This window comes from Electrophorus electricus, chromosome 14, assembly GCF_041902795.1.
Source record: "Electrophorus electricus isolate QZ-2024a chromosome 14, ASM4190279v1, whole genome shotgun sequence".
NCBI classification, from domain to species: domain Eukaryota; kingdom Metazoa; phylum Chordata; class Actinopteri; order Gymnotiformes; family Gymnotidae; genus Electrophorus; species Electrophorus electricus.
Genome location: NC_137510.1, coordinates 17,586,622 through 17,608,991, shown reverse-complemented (window position 1 = coordinate 17,608,991; position 22,370 = coordinate 17,586,622). Strand labels below are relative to the sequence as shown.

The 22,370-nt window shown below is 40.0% G+C and overlaps 1 protein-coding gene across 4 annotated transcripts in view; it reads left to right on the top strand.

Moving 5' to 3' along the window:
- Positions 1-22,370, top strand: part of grik2 (glutamate receptor, ionotropic, kainate 2) — a 120,899-nt gene that overhangs the window by 23,725 nt on the left and 74,804 nt on the right. For all 4 annotated transcript variants that reach the window (XM_081696218.1, XM_027015447.3, XM_027015464.3 and 1 more), the window contains exons 3-5: positions 14,560-14,727; positions 15,253-15,510; positions 20,860-21,041. In XM_081696218.1, coding sequence (XP_081552344.1) covers positions 14,560-14,727; positions 15,253-15,510; positions 20,860-21,041 — 608 coding nt within the window. The remainder of the gene's footprint in view (positions 1-14,559; positions 14,728-15,252; positions 15,511-20,859; positions 21,042-22,370) is intronic.

Sequence of the window (22,370 nt, the reverse complement as noted above, 5' to 3'; positions counted from 1 at the left end):
TATTCATTTTGCCTATTGAGTTTCCTTGGCTGAACTTCTTGTACTTGTAAAATGTCTTTCTGAAGGGTATAAGAGCATCAACGTTACACATCTCACAAACCTGTAGCCTCCTTTCTGCTGTCAATAAAAAGGTGATGCACAGTTTGTAAAGAGTATGAATGTACTCTCTTTGGAAGATAATAAATAAGATTGTTGTCATAGTGAGAGAATAGGGATATATTTCTGTCAGAGATGATCAGCATGTGAAAAGTGAATCCTGATACAAGCTGGGTTATTTAAAGTCATTTGTTTATCTTTGTTTATCTGAGGGGTCTATTTTACCCATTGTGTGATTAGATTTGGAAGCACTCTTCAAGACACTGAATCCAATCTCGTTCATTTTATAAAAAGCCCCAGGACTATATGTTCTTTTGCTTATGAAATATGGAAGACAATTATGTTCCTTGTAGCCTTCCCACCCTCCTATTCCATAGACCCTCCCAAATTTGTGAGCCAAACTGACTCTATTCTCAGTCTTTTCAATTTTGAAGGAAAATTGGTTTCTGTCTGAAATATTAATCCATTCCCACTGATTCTAAATCCAGTTTTCTAATCTGCGGCTCATTAAAAATGCACTGTGGGACCTGCTTTATTTGAATGGAATGGAGGCTGGAGGCAGGCGTCTAGGGGTGAGATGTGGAGGGGGTAGAGTTGGACTCCAACTGGTGCCTGAGAGAAGCTCTGGAGATGGACAGTGGATTAACACATATTCTCCCACAGTTTTTTAGGGAGAATATATGCTCATAAAAGATTTCCTGAAGACCTTTGAGGATTTGGAGAAAAAGTTGAAAAAATTATATATGAGAAAAATTCAAAAAGCACTGCCTTTAAGATTCAATTAAAGCTTTCCCTCCATGTATTTCCACAGTATTCTGTGGTCTATTTCCATATAGACTTCATTGAAGATGGACTGCTTTTGTCTTAAGCTGCAGGGGCCTCCAAGCTATACTTAAAAAAAAAAAAACCTTTCTATTAATAATGTCTCTTAACCTACATATACTTCATATAAAGTTGGGAGAACTCTCAGAGGAAGTCTTTGTTATAATGCAGTGAGTTTTTCTCTCATTTTCCTCTGTCTTGTCACCCCAAGAAATCTCAAAACTGTCCGTATATGCAGGTCACAAGTCACGAGATGTGTAGTGGATGAATAATTATTGATGAACAAGGTGATAAATGAATTGACTTGCTGTATTGATTGATACAATGACTGATGGATGGAGCTGCCACTGGAAGGTGCACTTGAATTCGGGCAGTGCAGTTTCAGTGCCACTAAGATTGGGAGGCCAGCTTTTCACGGAGGCCACTCTTCTTGAGTGGATTATGACATCTGAGGCTGTGAGAGCGTCATGTGTTCTGAACGGGAATTTCCTCTGGGCCTCTTTTGGAATGTTCTCCTCGGATTTAGCCCTCTCCTTAGCCACTTTGAAATTTGAAAGCTTTTCGCCTTGTGTGCTCCACATGCTCTATTTAGTCAATGCATGCTCTTTCTGAAAGGACCCCTGCCCCCACCCTTCATGTATGGCTCATGTAACATTTACAAAGGTTAGGCTACACTGTCTGAATGAGCAGGTGCTGGTTACAGTTGTGAGTATTACGGTCCTCAATGAAACCGTGCATGCGTGACCATCTACAATAGCTTCTGTATGATTGTCATTTAACAGTACAGCCATAATGAGCAGAATGCCTGTGAGCTGCGAGAGCTGGCAGATCATTTTCTACTACCAAGACTTTTCAAATACGGTATGTCATTAGCTGCATGCAGTTTCACATGCGGCAACACATTGCGACAGTCTGTCACGAGCTCTGCCTTGCTGTTGTATAAAACAATGCCATGGTGCGTGTGTCCACAGGCTGACACACACATACAGACACACATCATTATCTTGCACAGCCCAGTAGCTTACACAGGGTCGTCATTAAACTGTCTGGTTCCGACATGAGCCTCCCTTGGTCTGTGCGTTTCTCAGCTCAGGTTCCTGCTGGATGGAACATGCGAGACGTCTCGTTCCTGCTTTCATATGTGGGTGTGTACTGTGTGGGGAGCAGGAGGTGGTGGGTGAAACAGCTTTAAATCCAAACAGGTGGAGCTGTGTGGGAGGTCTGAGTGGGTACTGTGCTTTGGGGCCTGGAGCCTGCTGTTGACTGTGTGGGCTGTGTTGAGTCGCCTCTCATGAGCTGAGGGAAGAAGGTCTCGCAAACAAACGCCAGCTGCTGGGGTTTGGCCCTGCAGGACAGCAGTAGAGGAACAAAGAGTCCCTGAATCAAATTACAGGATGGCAGAATGTCACAAATATGTAGATTTTATAAGTATGTTCATGTAGATTTTATGAAATGTAAATGAAATGGGAGAGTTTAGGAAAAGAGACAGAGAGGGAATGTGATTCTGTTTGTGTGTATGCAGGTTGGGTGTGTGTGTGTGTGTGTGTGTGTGTGTGTGTGTGTGTGTGTGTGTATTTTTGCTATGCAGATGCTCAGATGTTGATCTCACTCCCACAGACAGTGTGAGGCTTAATTAGGGGCTGGTGTTCTGCTGTTTCCTCATGAATTAGCACCCATAATATGTCTGCCTGACTATGAGACACACTTCTTTGACATGCTACACACACTCACACACACACACACACACACACACACACACTCCAAGGCTTCCCACCTTCACTGAGAAGTCCCAACTATTTAGTGTTTTCCATGCAGCATAGCTTCTGCCTTTGTGTCTGCAGTGCATATTTCATTCCCTCAAACACTGCTCACTCAAACACATTTCTCCACACACAGCCCAATGTTTGAATAAATACATGACATTATGCAGAACGGTAAAAGTGATTACCTGATTTTAAAAGTCTTTATGTTATTTATAAAGGTTACTGTCAATACTTATTTCTGAGGTTATTTTGTTATTCTCTTTGGAGATCCTGACATTTTTAAAGGTGACATACCCCTTTTCCTCAAGTTATCCCAGTTCTCTGTGGTCTTAATAAAATGTCTGTGACATACTTTGGTAAAAATGCTTCAGCAATCAAGCACCACAGCACCCTTCTCACCCTGTCTAAACAGCTCTGTTCAAAATGCCCAGTTCAAATGCCTTTTCTCTAAATGATGATGAGCCACTGCTCACCTCACCCCACCCCACTCGCCTGTGGGGTGTGCTGACGTGAGTATGGCTTTGCGCTACTGTGGCAACTGATGACAGCGAATCCTGGGAGAAACATGTCTGCTGGAGAAAACATTGTGGTGCAACCATATATATTTCAACCAGATTCAGACACTGAGCAAGAAGAGGCTCCCCAACAAGTTTGATAATCAAGGACACAACACTACATATCTGAATGGTTATTAAGTTATTAACTTTATATCACTTTGATATTTCTTTTTGTATGTTTGTACATTGGCTAAGATCAGACGGTCTTGTTGGCTGTTGTATCGAGTACAACCCACTGCTAGTGAATCTTGTATGTGTATATTTATGTACCTGTTATCAAAAGCTAGTGATTCATGGCTAGTCATAAACTTCTTGTGAATTTCTATATAATCAGCAGCACAAAAGACTTATTTTCTCATTTTATGTTATTCATGTATTGATAAGATGAAGGTCACCTTATAGACATTCTAGACATTCAGACTAATAGCAAACTAATAGTATTAATGTTATTATGTATCCTGCAGCAAGTAAGGACAATAACTTTTTAGAAAATTAAATCTATTACTTCAGCTGTTAGCATTAACTAGTATTAAACAGCCAAAATATCATAGTATAATTATTTTTAACCACTTACATTTACCTGGCTGTAGTTTTGCCTCAGACAGTTAGTATTTATCTTTCTTTTAGGAAAAATTTCTAAACAACTTACTGCTGACCTAGGTTGAAACAGCAGTCAGACACAAAGTGATTAAGACACAAGTACAAGTTTATGCCGACTGTAGCTGGGATATTGGCATCAAAGTTAAACTATCCACTCAGCTCTTCTGGCGACAGAAGCTTTGAACTGATGTAGTGATTTGTGCTGGTCTGTGCAGCCAATAACAGCAGATCCTGTGCGCAGGTCTAGCGCTTGTGAGAAAAAAAAGGATGCACCTTCGCAAAGGTAACTCTTAAGACATGGGTGGAGATATTCAAATGCAAGCAATATAATTCTAATGAGCCTACACCTGACATAGAAAGGGGAGCCACAACTGAGGGGCTTGTTGAATCCCATGTTTGCTGACCTAGGCAGTCCACAAAAAAATCACTGGCTTGTCTTGTTTCACAGTTTGTGGGTTGGTAGACACTCCACATACCCAAATGTACGTGCACAAGCATGGAAAAAGTTATTTACATGTGTCCCGTTTAAGTATATCTTTGATGTTCTGTCTCTGGCTCAAGCATTAAGTTAAAGTTGGCAAAGGCGTCATGATATCTCTAAACACCACTGTATTTTGTAGGCATTGAGTGAGAGTGAGAGAGAGACAAACTGACTTTGTGTGGATATCTCTGGGGAAGATGTCATTGCTGGTTAAAAGATTAGTTTATTTCTAGCTCTGCCCTCAAGGCTTTTTCTAAGGCCTTGATCAACAAAGCCTTATGATCCAAGAAAATCTGCCAAAATCAAAATCACAGATCTCAGCGTATATTGAGGAAACATAACTTAGCACAGCTTTAAAGTCACTGCAGTTCCAGTATGATTTCTATTCATACTGACAGTGCGTGTAATCGTTGTTGAGTCTTTGCTGCAGAAAAAGAAGTCTTTACTGCTGCATCTCTGCATATCTTTCTGTAAGTGCAACTGTGTGCATTTTTGGACAAGGTTTTCACTTGTTAAAGTAGGTTACTGCTGCCTGTGCATTTCAGTAGGGCAGCATGAACTGGAGCATTCCTATTGTATGCACACAAGAGGCTGTTCAGCATTTTAAATGGATAGGAAAGGGTTAACTATGCCTGTTATCTGTCCCCATCTGAAAAATCTTATTGAACAAGTTCATTACTGAGGCAGCCAGCTCGTTTCACTGCATCTATCACCCTTTGTTCTATCTCAGAGATTCTCAGAGAACCTTCTAGAAGGAGGGGGCCTTGCCTTAGCCTGCTCACCATTTGATAAAGGTTCTGTCGTTGCCATGGAACCCACCTGTCTGTGACCTTGCGGCTGAGCTGGAGTTCATTAGTCACAGCCATAGACCATTCACCGAGCGGGGCCAGCCAACCAATAGCAGCCCTGCACGGAAAACTACAGCCGTCATCTTGTTACAGAGGAAATGTGTGAGGAAAACGTGAGGTTTTCATCATGTAGGCTAAATGTGCATGTACTCACATGCACCTTTATGCATGCACACACACACACACCTCATACTGACATGTCCTGCCATCACTGAAAGGAGTTGGCCAGAAACAATACTATTTACATTTTCTACTAAAAAAATGCACAGTTGCATCTTCATGTTTTATCACTACACCACAGAAGCATCTGTATCCCAGTCATTTAGGCCTGATATTATAATTCAAGATACAGTTGATGTTTGTGTTTTCTCCAACAGAAAATAGAATTTCTGTCAATTTGATTTGCTACCCTTTGTTATTTTCATTATTTCTAGTGCATGTTCTGGTGCATTCCTCTCTTTCAAACATACCAACTTCAGTTTCATAAAAAAAGATGGGAAAATACTCATTCTGGATTTGTAGCTAAACCCATAGCTCATATCTTCTCAAAAAGGTGCACTGGTTCAATTTTATCCAGCCACCTTTTGATATATTCAAACGAAAAAATAGGGTCCTGCCCCCAATTCACAGGGAAATGAATACTGAACAAGATGACAAATGTGCTGGGAATAATTCCCGACATGATGATGGAAGCACTTCCCTTTAAATAGAGGATAGCTTTCCAGTGTTAACCTCCCTCTTTTTGACTCACAAAACTCCTTGGCACTAGAATTGCTCGTCCCAGTCCGATCACTTTGAGCCTTGGATTGTAGTCTTGGGTCCTCTTGTCTTTTCACAGAAACAAAACTTATTTTGAAGTAAAACAGATTTTAGGTGAAAAATGTAGTATGTGTGATGGTGCAGGATTTTCTTTTTTATTGTTTTATCTTTTATGTTTTTAACTGTTTAGGAACTGAGCCTTCAAGCTAAATGAAGTGTTGGGAAGAGTTTGGGCTAAAGGAGAGGAAAGCTGAAGGAGTTCTCATTCAGAAGTAAAGATTCATCATTGTTCTACTCCCAGTATAGCCCCTCCCCCAAAAGACCATCGTTAATGCAAAAATGCATGCCTTAATTAGTCTCCACCACAGAGAGATGGGCTGATCATTTACTCCGAGCCCCACATGAAGTCGATGAGCCTCGTGAGGCACATACTCATATCTCATTAGATCCAAGACTCATCTCCTAAATGGAAGAGGATTACCACACAATACTAGGGATGTCAGGGGCCAAACCATCTAAGAAATAAAAGAAAATCACATCATGGTACTTCCTTCCAACCACATCTCCATTCCTGCTGAGTTCATATCACACTTTACGAGTGGAAAATCAATATGCCATGGCCAAGTTAAAAAAGAACCCTCATTAAAAAAGGAGAAGGCAGCGTTTTTGAGGCTATTGCTGAGTTGGTCTAAGGTAGGGGAGTCAAGCTGGAGGGCTCCTTAGCATTGTTAGGCAAATCGATCTGCTTGGGGAAGGCATGGAAGAGAAGAGATGCTGTAATAAGATTTATGCGTAAGTGTATTCACAAAGTGCTACCGTCCAAAAACTAGAAATGGAAGAGCATACGGTCAGAGTGGCCAAATGCCCACCTAAGCAAGTATGAAATTAGCTGTGCTAACACCAGTATATTCTGGTGTGCTGAGCCATTTTGCCAGCTCTGTTGCCATGGATCCTGAACTCTGCTCCCTCGTGTGTTTACAATTGTGTAAAGAGAGCTTTTAGCAGAAACACAAAGTTGATCCTATTAATCTATGTGTCAGAGATATTCTTTTGGTTCGGCTTTTTAAAGTGCGGCTAGTGGATATGGCCCTTGAGAGTTTTGTTTTTGGTTAGCATCACCCTTGCAGTTTCTCCATGATTTCAGCTGAAACGTTTTGTGTGCAGTTCTGTGAGAGTAAGGTCTTTCATAATTGAAGTTAAAACAAGGCTTTGCAGAGCAAGCCTTACTTTTATGTGAGGCCAAGCATGAAAATGCACACACAAGCTCTTAGTGAACATGCAGCTTTCAGCAGATGAGCAGATAGTAGCTAGCAGTAGGCAGGTGAGTTTTCAAGGTTTTCCTTTGAAAGGTTCCATTGTTAGAACAGTTACAGAATTTGAAAGGTTCGATTGTTAGAACAGTTCCAGAATTTCTGATTGGAATGGATAGTGCATAGTGAAATAGGCTATAGTTTTGAGACCTGCACATTGAAGAGGATCACTGACATTTCCAAATCTTTGAGAAATTCACAGCGCCTCAGGTGTAGAGGAGAGAAGTTGGCATTTGTAAATCGACAAGTGTTCCACAGTGCCCTGAATGACCATGGAAGGGACTGACATTTTGCAAGCACTTCAGGAGCGTTCTCAAGTCTTATCTCTAATTATGCCAACTTTTGATGAGAAAAGAAATTCAACTCAATATTCTTTAAGGTACTTTTTCTTATATGCTGAAGCAGAAGAATGGGAAACATTTGTTTGTTGTTCATGCACAGCTGCACCCTGATTAGTAAGAGCTTTATTGAAAGTACAGCATTTAGCATAAACAATGAAGTTACAATGATTTTTAATAGTGTAGGCCAAATTATGATTGTTTTTTCAGGACCTTCTGTTTAATCCTATTTGAAATAAAAGTGTTGCTTCAGCAAATGCTATATGTTGTACATAAAATGCTATATGCTGGAAATCTGATTGAGCAGATGAAAACACAAGTTAGGTAATTAGCATTTTATTTCTCTCTTCCTTTTTTCCATATAATCACTGCCTACTGTACCCTGATTGTCTAGTGCTACAGCTATGTTTAACACAAACTGTTGAGCACTTTCAGCTGCCTTCAGAGGGAGACCTACTGTTCTGCCTCTGTCCTCAATCTGAATGTATTACAATATGACTTACGAGTATGTCTGTGATCTGCTTGCATAGCAAGAGACATAGTACAGACATCAGCACACAGCAAATTTGTTAGTGCTAAACAGTGTTGGAGTTTGAGTCCAAGCAGACCTTCATAAACTAACCTACTGAAAGTTTAACACAGGCAGTTTGTTGGGTCTAGTATTGATCTTTTTTAAATATGGACACAGTATTAGATCATGTTAACATGCGGCTTATCATTCCAAGTGAAATCTGCACTAGACAATATGGGTTAAGAGTTGATCTAGCTGTATCAGTTCAGCTTCCTGGCTTTCCAAGAATGTAAGACATGCAGTCCCACTAAATGGCAAGATATATATTATAGCTTGATATGGAACAAGCAGCTATAGTCATTCATGAATGAGCATCAATGAATGAATAAGGTTAGATTAACCATTATTGCACCATTATTCTGTTCCGTTCTTTACCAAAACAATCATTTTAACACACATAATACAGCTAAGAAATTGGTATTTTAAGTTGAAGAAATATTTATCTTAACTGCTGCTTACTAGCTCTGCAGATACTGTATCTATGTACACATACCAACTTTACCCCAGTTTTTAAGTTGTCTGAAGTGAGATTTTAGAATCATCCTAATGAATGATTTTTAGTTAATGACATGAGTTACATGTACAAAGTTCTCTTAAGCTTACACATCTTTAAACTAACTACTTGGACATTTTAAGGCAGTTTCCTGATTTTTTTTCTAAATGACAGAATTTTAAAATGTACATTGTACATATCGGTAGATCCATGGGGCAGATAATGTAATAGGTGGAAGAATCAGACTAGAGGAGATTGATGACAATAACAGAGGGAAACATTCTGGGTGACTAAGTGAGGTGGGTAATATAGCTTGCTCCACTCATATGATCGGTTTCTAGCATCTGGAGAGAAAGAATGGTGTGTTAAGTGCATTATGATATTGATTTCTAAAACAAACACTGTGGAGAAAGAATAAAATGGATTTTGTATGCTATTGCTTATTTCTTTACTTTTTGTAATTTATAGCTACTGATATCAAATGCATGTTTATAGTATGACAATAAAATTGCAATGTGTTTTCATGTGTATCATGACAGGCTCTAAATTAAGTTTCATAAAAAATAAAACAAACTAACAGTAAAACAAAAAAACATGCATAGTAACAAATAGCTGAATATTAGCCAATATGGTATTTCATTATATTTATTGTATATATGTGTTTATTATTTATTTATTTTTTTGTTGAGCAAATGTTTTTTTTACATAAAACATTTAATTAAATACAATAGTTTGCTCATAGTATTTTTTAAAAATGTGACAACCACTATGTTTTAAAAGTGCATTATGGTCAACTTTAACATAACATTCCTATTTGTAATCCATTATACATTACTGAAGATCTTCTATTCTCCAAACTTCAAGTATACATCTGGATATACAACATTCCTTAGAAATATATTGAGCTCTTAAATTTGAAAGGTGACAGATCTGCATTTTGTACATGGAGGTGACGTGAGGGGTAGTGAAGGACTGCACACCTGCCCAGGGCCTGGGCCCTCCAGTTTTGCTCTCTGCCGAGGGTCCCATGTTCTCAAGATCTGCCTTCCACCTCCCCCTTGCAGCCCTGGCTCTGATAAAGATGGAATGTGTCCTACAAGCCTGTTATGCTGGACTGTGCTTCTCGTTCCACTGGGCTGACACTCTTGACACTGATAGCCATCAAGCTGTCACTAACTGGGGGCAGGGGGGTGCAGTACGAGTATCCTATTTTCCACATAAATAATCTATACCTTAAAGCAGCATCAAGCTGAAATGGTGGTGTTGTAATTAATTTATCTAGGTCTGGTTCTATTTATTTATTTTCCACAAGAAAATTGAGATGGATGATATTTTATCTTTGAATCTCTGCCTAGTCACTATGATGGGTGTCAAATGTGGAGAGTAGCTCTGCATGCCTTGCACTCTATCAAGGAGGTGAAAATGAGGGATTAGACAGTTCCTATTGACTTCATGAAGAAGGATTAATCCTACACTTCACGAATGAGGGGAAATATGGTGAGATATTGCCTCTCTCCTCAGGAACTTTCTATGTCACAGTCCAAATTACACTTTGCATCAATAAATTATATAGCGCTACTGACCAGTGATTATAACTGAGACCAGTTGTACAAGGTGTCATATTAAGGTTAAACTTAAGACTTTGGAAGGCAACACAAACTAATGATCTCACATACTTGATCTGTGCCATTCAAGTGGGGGCCATTTCAGCCACAAGCCCTTTGACTGTCAGTGAGAGTACTTTTGTTATCAGTTCTAGGTATAGCTATAAGCTATAATGTGATATCCTAAGGACAAAGCCAGTGTATGTCAAAGGTCACATATAGATGCCATAGCTTTAGTCTGTGCTTTCATTTCAGTGTGGATATCTGAGTCCCACTGGCCTTCTCTTCACTGCTTGAATGGGGCGGTAACCCACAAACAAAGCTATTTCAGAAAGCCAAAGAATGTTAATACCAGTGGTTGGCAGAGTTGCTGAATATATTCATCAAAGATAGCCTTACAAGTCTTCTGGAGTGGAGAGCAGGCATGCAAGTGCATCAATCAATTCCCCAGGAGTGTGTGGAATCTGAACACATGTGCGCAGACACACATACATGCTTATGATGTCTCAGAAACAAACAGATAAAGGGAGAAGGTTCATATTGCTCTAGAATTAATAACGAAGTTTTGTCCAGGTTTAAGAGAACTACTAAATACATAAGGCTTGCTTCTCACTATGCAGTTGGAAAAATCAATAGAAAATTCACAAGAAAATATAGAGCTATCTTCTTAAATCCCTCACTGTTGATTATATTCTAAATCTGTTATAGTCACATTTCTGTCTTCAGTTGGGGATTATGCAAATTTAATCTTATCACAAACTTTATTTCCATGGAGCATTTAACTTTCAGGTTACCTGCAGTGTAAAGCAAATACTGGCACTTCTGCTCAGGCTTGGAAGCTCACTCTGTGCTCATGTAGCCTTTACCTAGCCTTTACACTCTTCAGCGTTGCGCCTAGACCTTTGTCACATTCTTTTTATCCCATAAAACTGCAAACCTGAAATCCTCACCTCGATGGCAGAATTTATATAAATGATAGAATTGCTTCCAATGAATTAAAAAACATATTGGTGTTGCTGATTTCAGTTCATGAATGAGACCCATCTTGCAGAAAAGCTTCTTCTATCTGGACAAAGTGAGTGAAGTCTGATGTTTTCACCAGTTTGGGGCAACAAGCAAGCTGCAGGGACACGGTCGGTTGGATATACACACACACACACACACACACACACACACACACACACACACACACACACACACACACACACACACACACACACACACACACACACACATATTTCAGCGTTTCTCCCGAGTGGATCAGTGGTAATTTATTTTCATCAAATGAAAAATTAATTCAATGAATATTGGTTGAGCGCCACAGTATAGGTTTTAACCCCTAAGATGACGATTGCCCCTGCCTTCAGTCACACCAGCCTCCATTATGCAAGCTGATTTTTAATTTTTGGTTTGTGAAAAAAATAACTGTCTGGAGTACATCTACAAATCAAAATTATTGTTCAGTTACAGTGTTCCCTTTCTGTGTGTCTGATTCTGTATTGTGGTCCATATGCTGTTTGTTTGAGGCATCTATTGATCAGTTTTGGAGGCGATTTCACAGTGATCATAGCTGATTGATCATCTGGCAAGATAAATGGCTTCCACCCTAGCTTACAAATCTACTGCTCCATATTGTCATGCAACTGAACACACTTGTATCCTATTCAAAAAGAAAATGGCTTCAGCTTTCTCTATTACGTGACTGCTGCTGTGTGAAATATTGACATTGGGGAAATTTGTGCCCTCTTTTAAGTAAGTGTTCCTTTCAATGCAGAAATGAGACTGTTGTGCCTTTATCGATTGTGGCACTGCTATGGTTGAGAAGAATATTTCCTCACTGCTAGGTGTATTATTGACCTTTGTGTCATGTATGGGTTTGACACATGCAGTGGGTGAACACAGAGCATGTCGCACACAACTGAGGCCCAGCTAAGCGCTTCATGACAACCCTGGATTAGACGAGGCTGAGCCTGAAGGCTGAGAGGACAGCAAGACATTCAGTGGCACCCAGCACAACACAATGAGCAAGGCATTTTGGTAAAATGGAAGCTAAATAGTGGGACCATAATAAACAGATAAAAGTCCTAATAATCAAAAAATAAATAAACATAAAACACAAAAGAAAGAAAATAACCTCTCAAAAGAATAATATGAAATATTCAATAGAGCAAAGCTGGCTTTTAAATAAAAGTGTAGCTTTCTTAAACTGTAACTTGCCATCTGCAAGGGGAAAATCTTTCAACCGGTCATCCCACAACCTGAGGCAATCCTAACTACATCTTAGGCAGTGCCTTGAAAATTGGATATGATCATTGTATCAGGACTCGGTTTGTTTTTTTAAAATAGTAATGATGAATTATTTCATCCCTATTACTTCACCCCCTACTGTTAATGACACCTTGGGGAGTTTTCAAAGTCACAAATTATAGACACATATTGGTAAGCATGTACTACCTTGTTCTTCTCAAGGGAGCCTTTGTTGTATCTCCTTCAGCCCCATAATTTTGTCTGAAAATAGGGACCTTTATGTGATTTTTAATTAATATGTACTCATTCTGGCTTTATGTGATCTTAGTAGTGATGAACTTTATCTCTTTACCTTCTGTCGGAATCACAAATTAATTAGCATGTGTGACAATCTGAGATATTGATGGAATATTTTATTTCACCAGGAGCAATGCAGAGGATTGTGTGGATAGGAAATTATTTATGTATATCATTCAGAAGTATTATACACAACACATATATTTTGAAAGATATGATGTGTATCTGAAAGAGAGAAAGAAGGAAAAAGTTTCAGTAGTTTTTAGTTTATTTAGTCCTGACATCTCCTCTTCCTGCTATTTTATTCCTAAACTTAACTCTGTAGTCATGTACTACACTTTCATCACTCCTCTTTTCACTTCCACTCACTGCTCCCCTTCACTTTCCCCATCCACACTGCATTATCCTTTCAATGGAGCTGAAGAAAGAGCTTTAGCTGCAATTGTGCTCGCTCTGTGTGAAAAGATGGTTCCAAGTGCTCAGGCTTCCAATTATAGTACATCCTGCTTAACTGATGGTTATTAATTCTTTCAGACTCATTATGACATGCAAAATAGTCTTCCCCCATGGGACGAATGCTAATGAAGGCAAAACTTTGCCACACTTCTTTTAATAGCATGGACCTTCTCTGTTGTTGCACAAGCCTTTACTCTGCTTGTACATTACAAGATGTGTGAAGAAAAAAGTCCACAGATGGGCCAACCACTGTAACACTCTGACAGCTGATGTAGTATTACAAAAGTGTAAACACATTAAACGTTATAATTCTTGATTTCACTTAGAGAAACTTAAGCTTAATTGTGTTAAGAAGGCAGATCTTACCTGATCCTCTCATCTGAAGCAATTTACACTAATGAATGTCTGCAAACAAAACTGAACATTGATAACACAAAAAAGCACTGAAGCAAAACTGACTTTTGATACACTTAGTATGATGTATTGTATAGAAATGTCAGAAGGCCACATGCAGAAGCAGGGAATACAGCTTAAAATGTACAATAGCAGGCAGTGATGTGACACTCATGGATGGAATCCATTCTACTGATGTGAGGGCTTCTCTTTTCCTGAATTTGCAAAGTCCACACAGATGCATTTTACATGTCACAGATATTTTTCCAGAAAGTACATTAAGAAATATGTAAGGTAATGCCACAAGCAATTTACAAAATGCTGAACCCCCACGGAAATGTAAGTAAAGCACTGTGTCCAGCTTTACTCTGACATATGGTGAGCCAACAGGACCAAACCACATGGTTGACCCAAACAAAACACTTCAATCTCTCTCGCTGTGCCTCACTGCTCCCACAGGACTTGATTGATTGAGCTGCCGGCCAATCAGAGCACATCGATCGAAGAGTTCCCCCCTTCCCTACACCGCCAGCATTAATTCATCTAGTACCTGTCAAAAGAGTTCACAAGATGATGATTGTGGTGTAGTCAGCTCCCTTAAACCATACTGCTTAAGGACTACATATATATATATCTATATATATATATATATATATATATATATATATATATATATATATATATATATATATATATATTTATTTTATTTTATTTTTTTTTGTGACAATTTGCGAGGTTATTCTTCTATCAAAGCTGTACTACTTTATGATCGAACTTAAAGTCCTTAAGCTTATGAGAGTCATTACAGGCATGTATTGCAATATGCATGTTGTTCAACAAAAATATAATTCATGCATGATAATATGATGTTATAGATAAATTTGGAAATTATCCTAATTTTTGCTTTCTCTCTCTTTCTTCTAGGGGGAATATTCGAATCTATTGAAACTGGTCCGTCAGGTGCTGAAGAACTAGCCTTTAAGTTTGCTTTAAATACAATCAACAGAAACAGAACTCTACTGCCAAACACAACACTCACATACGACATCCAAAGGATAAACATCCATGACAGTTTTGAGGCTTCCAGAAAGGGTATGACACTCAAATTCTAGCTAACTCGTAAATGATATGGGTTGATGTGTCTGCAAAGCCATATGTGTTCAAAATAAAATGCTGTTTGAGCAGACGTTTGAGTTTTAGAATAATTGCAATTAACCAGGGGAAACATTGCTGGCCAGCTGGTGCATAAACAGAGAGAATTGATTAGTTTTAGGTAATGAGTTAGTGGCAGTAATGCTGAAAGCTACCAATACCCCTGAGACAGGATCACTTGCTGAAATCATCTGTCATTTCGACACTACCAAAACATCTGAATTCTCTCTTCTTGATTATACACACCATTAGCTATTGCCATTGTAATTGAGATTTTCCTCCTGCTATGTTTCTTGATTACAACAGAGCAATAATTGTTGTAGCATACTTTGTCTTATAAAAGAGGACTCATTCCATATTTAAAGTTTTGTCACTGCTTATTATCAAATTAGTATATTTCCTACCATAACATATTTAATGATTGATTAATGAAGTGTTTTTTAAAGTGTTGTATTCCCTCTTTAGCCTGTGACCAACTCTCCCTGGGGGTGGCAGCCATTTTCGGCCCCTCTCACAGCTCTTCAGCCAATGCGGTTCAGTCCATCTGCAATGCTCTGGGGGTGCCACACATTCAGACCAAGTGGAAGCACCAAGTTTCAGACAACCGTGACTCATTCTACGTCAGCCTCTACCCAGACTTCTCCTCCCTCAGCAGGGCCATCCTAGACCTGGTGCACTTCTTCAAGTGGAGGATGGTCACCGTGGTGTACGACGACAGCACAGGTGAGAACCCCCCCTTTGCACCCACAGTGTATGGTGCACTCTGCTGTCCCTTAAGCATACGTTCACTTGCAGCTGCCTGCAGCTTGACTTTCTTCCTGAGCAATTCCCTCGGGTCTCCGTCTGGTGTACAGTGCAGCCAAGGCCCCAGGCTGATGGTCCCTGTTAGAACAGCAGGCAGAAAGCACCTCAGTGGTCAGGGTACATATGCCATATGCCAGGGTTCAACTCAGTAGCCAGCAAATGGGACATTCTGCCAGATTTCCCAGAGCGTTCATTGAAGCTCTCTCGCCACTTTCCACAGCATTTAGTCTTCAGCTGCTGTGCAGCGTGATGCAACTTCTTTCTTGCATCCTCTACAATAGGTCCACTTGTTTAGCACCACAGCATTCTACAGCCCTCCAGGCAGCCTCTCTCAGCTGTGTATAAGAGTGCAAATGCAAGGTCGAGTTGCCTGTGGCTCTTGTGTTGGCTGTAGGCACCGAGGTCTCCTAGACTTGTCGGAACTTCAAGGCAGAATTGATCCCTGTGTTTCTCGATACTTGGATTAATTAAGGGGTGAATGGACATGGCTGCATTTCACAGGGGTTAATAGGGCCTTGATTTTCTGTCACAGAGGTGGAAACTGGAGCAGGACCCATTTGGAGGCCCCAAACAAGGGCCAGATGTGCAGGTGCACTCTAAAACAGAAGCTCCTTATGGACTGTTAAAGACAAAGCAATAAGGATGTGGTTGGCTTGTTTCGGTGCTGAGGGCACCACTAATTCAGCTTTATAAATGAGCTCAGTTCCTTTCACGTTTACTGCTAAATTAATAGATCATTGGAGCATAATGGTTCAACATGAGCAAACAGACAAACAAGAAAATCAATAGCCATAATGATATGGCTCTGACAGCTCGACTTTTTAATGGCAGAGGCCGAGTGGCAGTGAAGATACTAGTGTGGTGGTGGCCACGGCCCGCCATCTCATCACTCAATCATCCATGCACCCTTTCTGAAGTTGTGTGTGCGGGCAAGCGGGCATACAGGAAGAATGGAGGCTGAAGGAGATGGAACCTTTCCAACCCATGCCTTTCTTTCTTCTCCTCTCTCCCTGGCGACAGGTGAGAAGGACAGTTTAGCTCCTCAAACCAAGTATATGAGCCCATCTCCATGACAACATCCTCAGAGGTGGGTAAACGAAGGGTAATAGCCAGAATGGAACCAAAGGTCATGAGTCTCAGAACAGCAATTGCATTTGACATGGCTTAAAATTTGTTTTTCTAAAAAAAATTAAAAAAATTAATTTAGCTAAGAGAGCCTCTGAGAGGAAGGCTGCGGTGCATATAACTATAGGCCAGAACAATAAAATGGAAATGGCTGTATAAACAGCATTGCAGTGTACTTCTCTCCTCAGCAGAAAGGTAATTTACTGTGTGCCCAAAGCATGTAATTCCTTTATGGGGGTGTGCTTGACCCATATGTTTTTTGGTTTTTTTAATTGCATTAGTTTAAAGGTCAATATAGATGGCAGACTAGAGGCTATGTTCAGTGAGGGCAGAGCTTGATTATGTAGCTATTGTCATAATGGAGATGTAGCAATATAAACCTGGGCAAATTTCTCTGGGATGATTTGGAGATTTTATCTATCTATCTATCTATCTATCTATCTATCTATCTATCTATCTATCTATCTATCTATCTATCTATCTATCTATCTATCTATCTATCTATGCACACACACACGTGTGTGTGTGTGTGTGTGTGTGTGTGTGTGTGTGTGTGTTTGCATAGATACATAGATAGACATATATATATATATATATATATATATATATATATATATATATATATATATTCCAGGTGAGCAACTGCAGTATAATGTAGTACCAGATGTAGAGCTATTCAAAATTGTAGTTAACTACACAAATGAACATGGTTCATGTATATATGTAAAAATAAACATTTCATGTGACACATTTTCATGAATAAAGTACTCAGTACAATTAATAAATAAAGTATTAATAATGACACAGACAAATTGTGACCATCTGAGTGTAACATGATGTTCCTGAGTGTCAGTGCAATGTGTGTTGGTTGGTGTGTGTGTGTGTGTGTGTGTGTGTGTGTGTGTGTGTGTGTGTGTGTGTGTCTGTGTGTGTGTCTGTGTGTGTGTGCGTGTGCACATTGACGTGAGTATGTGTGTGCTGACTGAAACCAAGCCGTTGAAACACACTTCAGGTTCGGAGAACCCGAATAGAGACAAGTACTGCTGGAGTGCAAAGCTGCTTCCCCCAAGACCCCTTCGGTAATCTGTTTCAATTTGATCTGTGAGAGTGCACCAAACCAGCAGCCTCATTCGCAGTAATGAAGGAGCTAGGCCATCATATGTTCACCCAGCATTCACAAGATTCTTTAGAAAGTCACATTGCCATCTTTCCTAAGTGGCATGATAATTTAAGACTTCTACATTCGTGACCTAATAAGTGCTTTGGTAATTTCATCTTTGAGAGCTATTTTCACAAATACTCTTAATGACATTATAATAAAGATTCACAATTGGTATTTATACTGTTTTTGTAAATGCAGGCCTGAAAAAAATGTGTTTTGAATCAGTGTGATTATGTAGGTGGTAAAATGATGCCAATTTTAGTTACCACTAAAAGGTCTAAATAAAACAAAATGTCCTTGGAAAACATTCTTACTCTGGTGATAAGATAGTCTAATAAGATGTCTGATGTTTTATTTTACGAAGACCGTACCTTATGGTTATTCTGGCATGGCATTGGTGACTTTGATGGCATGTTTAAGGACACGCCAGGCATGATGGCAGGACACAGATGTTCTTTTAGCCTCACTAAAGGAGTGGTGATTGTACTCACTGTTCCAGGCAGGTTCAGAAGGCTGTGCGGTGAGCTGGAAGTCCTCACCTCCCCCTCATCTGTCTGCACTGCACATTCCCCTGTCCCCCCTTGCTGAGTGTAGAGAGGAGACAGAGATATTACCTACTGACTGCATCGAAGCATGTGTGTAATTCCTGCAGAGTGCAATGTGTCTGCCTTTCACGCTGGCTATTAAAACTTTTGACCGGAAACTTGTTTTAATCCATCTGCAATTTGTTAAGCATGTTTAATTGAACATAAATAAGCCCACCCATGCAGCAAGGGCTACATTAACCTTGACCTGCTTGTCTGGAGCTCTCTAAGTCACCGGCCAGGTCTCCGTGCGCCTCCAGCATCCCAGTGTGCATCTCTGCACCACTGAGTCCTGGAGGAAGTGCTGTTCATCTCACACCTTTGATGTGGTTGGTGTAGCTCCTCTGGAGAGCCACCAGAGTGCTTGGGAGTAATGACCACTCTGTCAGAGACTTGTAGCAGGGAGCACACGAGTGATGTAGCCTCTTCACAGATATTTATCCTGGGCCAATGTAGGCCATGCTTAGGAGCAAACTCCCAGATGGGGCTTTTAATAATTGCTGTGATTGGGTGAAATATTCATGAGTTAATAAAGGGGTGGAGGAGGACTCAGGAAGCATTGGACACACATTGGACACACTCAGTACAGATCAGATCTGAAAGTTGCTCTTTTTCTTCTCTGCTCCTGCCATGTTGGCCATGGACATGCCCATGCCCTGTGTTACAGAGCGAGGGCACACAAGATCAGCAGTCATGACAGGATGACAGCTCAAGAGGCAGAGATAAACAGATAAACAAAAACTGATGATGGAAGTGAATGGGAGCAGATGGAGCTGTCAGAGATAGGTTTGCTAACCAATTGCAAGGCCCGTGGTCCCAGCAGTCACACTGGGTGCAACTCTTTGTATCTCACACAGCATTTGTCTGACACAGCATTAGAGAGTGTTGGCAAATAAAGTGTTTGAAAATCTGTGATTTTCACTATCACAAAAATATTACTTGAATTAGAATATTTTTGTGATATGGAGGCACATGGAGATCTGGAATTTCTTTGGATGTTCAGCAGTAACTAAAAACAAAATCTGTTTTAATTTAAGTCACCTGTAATGGTCATGTCGAGGGAGTGGGATGCTGAGACAAGTCTCCTTAGCTAAACTGATCATTATTAACATGACAGACACAAACCGAAAATAACAACACGATGAACAGAGTAAGATTAAGAAAACTGCAACAATGCAATGACCATCTACATTAAGCGATACTTGTGCTAACTTACGCTATGTGATAAACACATGGTTAAACACCGAAACCAGACAGCAGAACAATAGGGATTTAATTACATGTGTTGACAAGGAACATAACTACAAACAGGTGTGACATGGACAATTAACAAAGCAGGGGCGTGACAATGGACAGACACACACACAAATGGGGAGGAATCTAGGAGATGGGGGCCATGCCATGACATCACCATGGCTTTATAGAAAAGGACATGCCACAATCTGGCATACTTGTCAGGTACACGTATCAGGTATAAACAAAAGCAAAGCATTTCAGCAGGATGACATGAGATGCTATTGAATCTCTTGGTTCTAGGCTTTTGTGGAGGGACGAAATATATCAGCGATATTCTTCTGTGTTGGGTGACCTTCATAGTTATCTAGTCTTGAACTACCCCAGAAGCCAAGCTCACACTCTGATGCTGGAAAGATGCCTCTTGTGAAATGAAATGCTCCATGATGTAAAATAAGCAAGTGTGACTGCATGTTTTAGGGCAGTCCAGCTATCTCCAGTTGTCCTGCTGATAACAAGGCTCCTTGCTGGATGAATCTGAAAGGTTTATGAAGCCCCCCTGGGCTGAATTATGCCGGTCTTCACACTGCAGTTGGGAATGACACTTGATTGATAGGAAGGGTGCAGTGTATGTGCAGGCCAGAAGCTCTAAGCTCTACTTTACCAGAGTAAGGCAGCATTGAGTACAGGAGTGCAAAAGGGGAGGAGCAGACAGTGACAGAGAGAGATAGAGAGAGTCAGAGAGAGAGATAGCGCATGAGAAAAATAGGGAGAGAGAGGGAAAGGGACAGTGAAAGTGAAAGACAGAGGGAGGGAAGAAAACAGTGTGACATGTTCAGAGAGCTAGATTTCATTAAAATTAGACTGATATTAGACATCTATTCATGGGGCTTCCTTATCTTCTCCTAATTAAAACCAAGGGAATCAAATGAGCGCACGGTATAACTTTACTTATCCTGGATACATACTTGTAGTGTGTGCAGTGAAATGGGATTTGCACTGCAGCTGAGTCAAAATTATGTTTTGTATTTCCAGAGAATTGTGCCTATTTTGTTGTGTTTTTTGTTTTTTTTTAAAGTTTTATTTCTCTCTCTCAGACCTTGTGTTTTTGTGTTTGTAAAATGTACTAATGATTTGCTCTCTTTTTGTCTCACATTCTTTCAGGTCTGATTCGGTTACAGGAGCTCATTAAGGCACCCTCTCGTTACAACATCCGGTTAAAAATCCGTCAGCTGCCAGCAGAAACGAAGGACGCTAAACCACTCCTTAAGGAGATGAAGCGAGGAAAAGAATTCCATGTGATTTTTGACTGTGGCCATGAGATGGCTGCTGGCATTCTTAAACAGGTGAGACTCCAGGTTACAAACATGGAAAATGTTTTTTTTCAAGAGACTTAATGCAATGATTTGTATATGTGATGACATGCAATAACATTTTCTGAAGTTTCATCATGCACGTTTTAATAGTTCAAAGTCTCCAAATGAAACTATGATGATTCTCTGGCTTACAGCATTATCAAATATTAAAGAGAGCATGACTCACCCTGCCTCAAAAACTTCTAATCATTTTCAGAAGATTGGTAATGAAGGTGAAGTGTTCTCATCATTAGTGCTCTGTGATGTGTTTCTCTAATGGTAAATAATGAGATAGCAGTCTGGCTTCATCTAAAAACTCCAATTTAATTATGTATGTTTTTGGCTTTCTTTCCTAATTACTGGTCCCTATTGTACATCCTTCCCTTTTTATATGACCTCATGATCAGTGTGAGATTGGGTGTAGCCCAAGACTTTCCTCCTGTGAGGCACATAGCACAGCTGGCCATACAGCATGAACGCAGGACAGTGCAGTGGGCATTCACTGAATTGACTAGGAAAGCACCATAGTAGTAGGAGGAGAAGTAGGAGTGTACCATCCGGCTGTTTAACTGAGAACGTGGCCAGTTGTGTTATCTGAGATCCTAGCTCCAGATGGCACATGCTACAGTCAAGAGTATGCACAGCTAAGCAGTGTTTTTACAAAGTTAGCCAATTCAGGGCTATTCTGCATTTATTTATTTATTTTTAATTTATGCGACTATCAAATATTCTTAGACTGCCCAACCACTGTCCCATAGCCATATGGTACAGGAGAGGCAAGAGAAAGGATGCTTGTAGTTATATCAGTTTGATTCGAGTACTAAATGATCAAAGTCCATAATGTAATTAATGTATTATTAAATTATTTAAGGTCATTTGAGCAAGTTAAGTAACTAGCTTTATAATCTTGGTTGTAAACACATACATGATTAAAATGATTTTTATTCCTTTTCCAAACTGCGCTATTTTGAGGACAGTTTTGTTATTGCTGTAAGCTCCTGATGCTCTCGAAATATAATATAAAATTTAATTTTCTAAAAGATACAAGACTGTGGAAAAGTTCTTTAATCACCATGTTGTGTAGTGTGAGAGGTTTTGTGAGTGTGGCAGTGCATTAGCTGTGTGATGTGTAATGTGCTGAACACCAGGTTTGAATGAATATTGAGATTCATTGGCTGACTAAGAGCATAGTAACGTCCACATATGCAGTATGGTACCAGTGTTCACCTCTCCATCAGTGCGAGTGCTGCTTCTTTATTGGTCCGAGAACATTTACTTTACTAAGATGCAGATTGTTCATGGAGGCCTTCCAGTCCACCT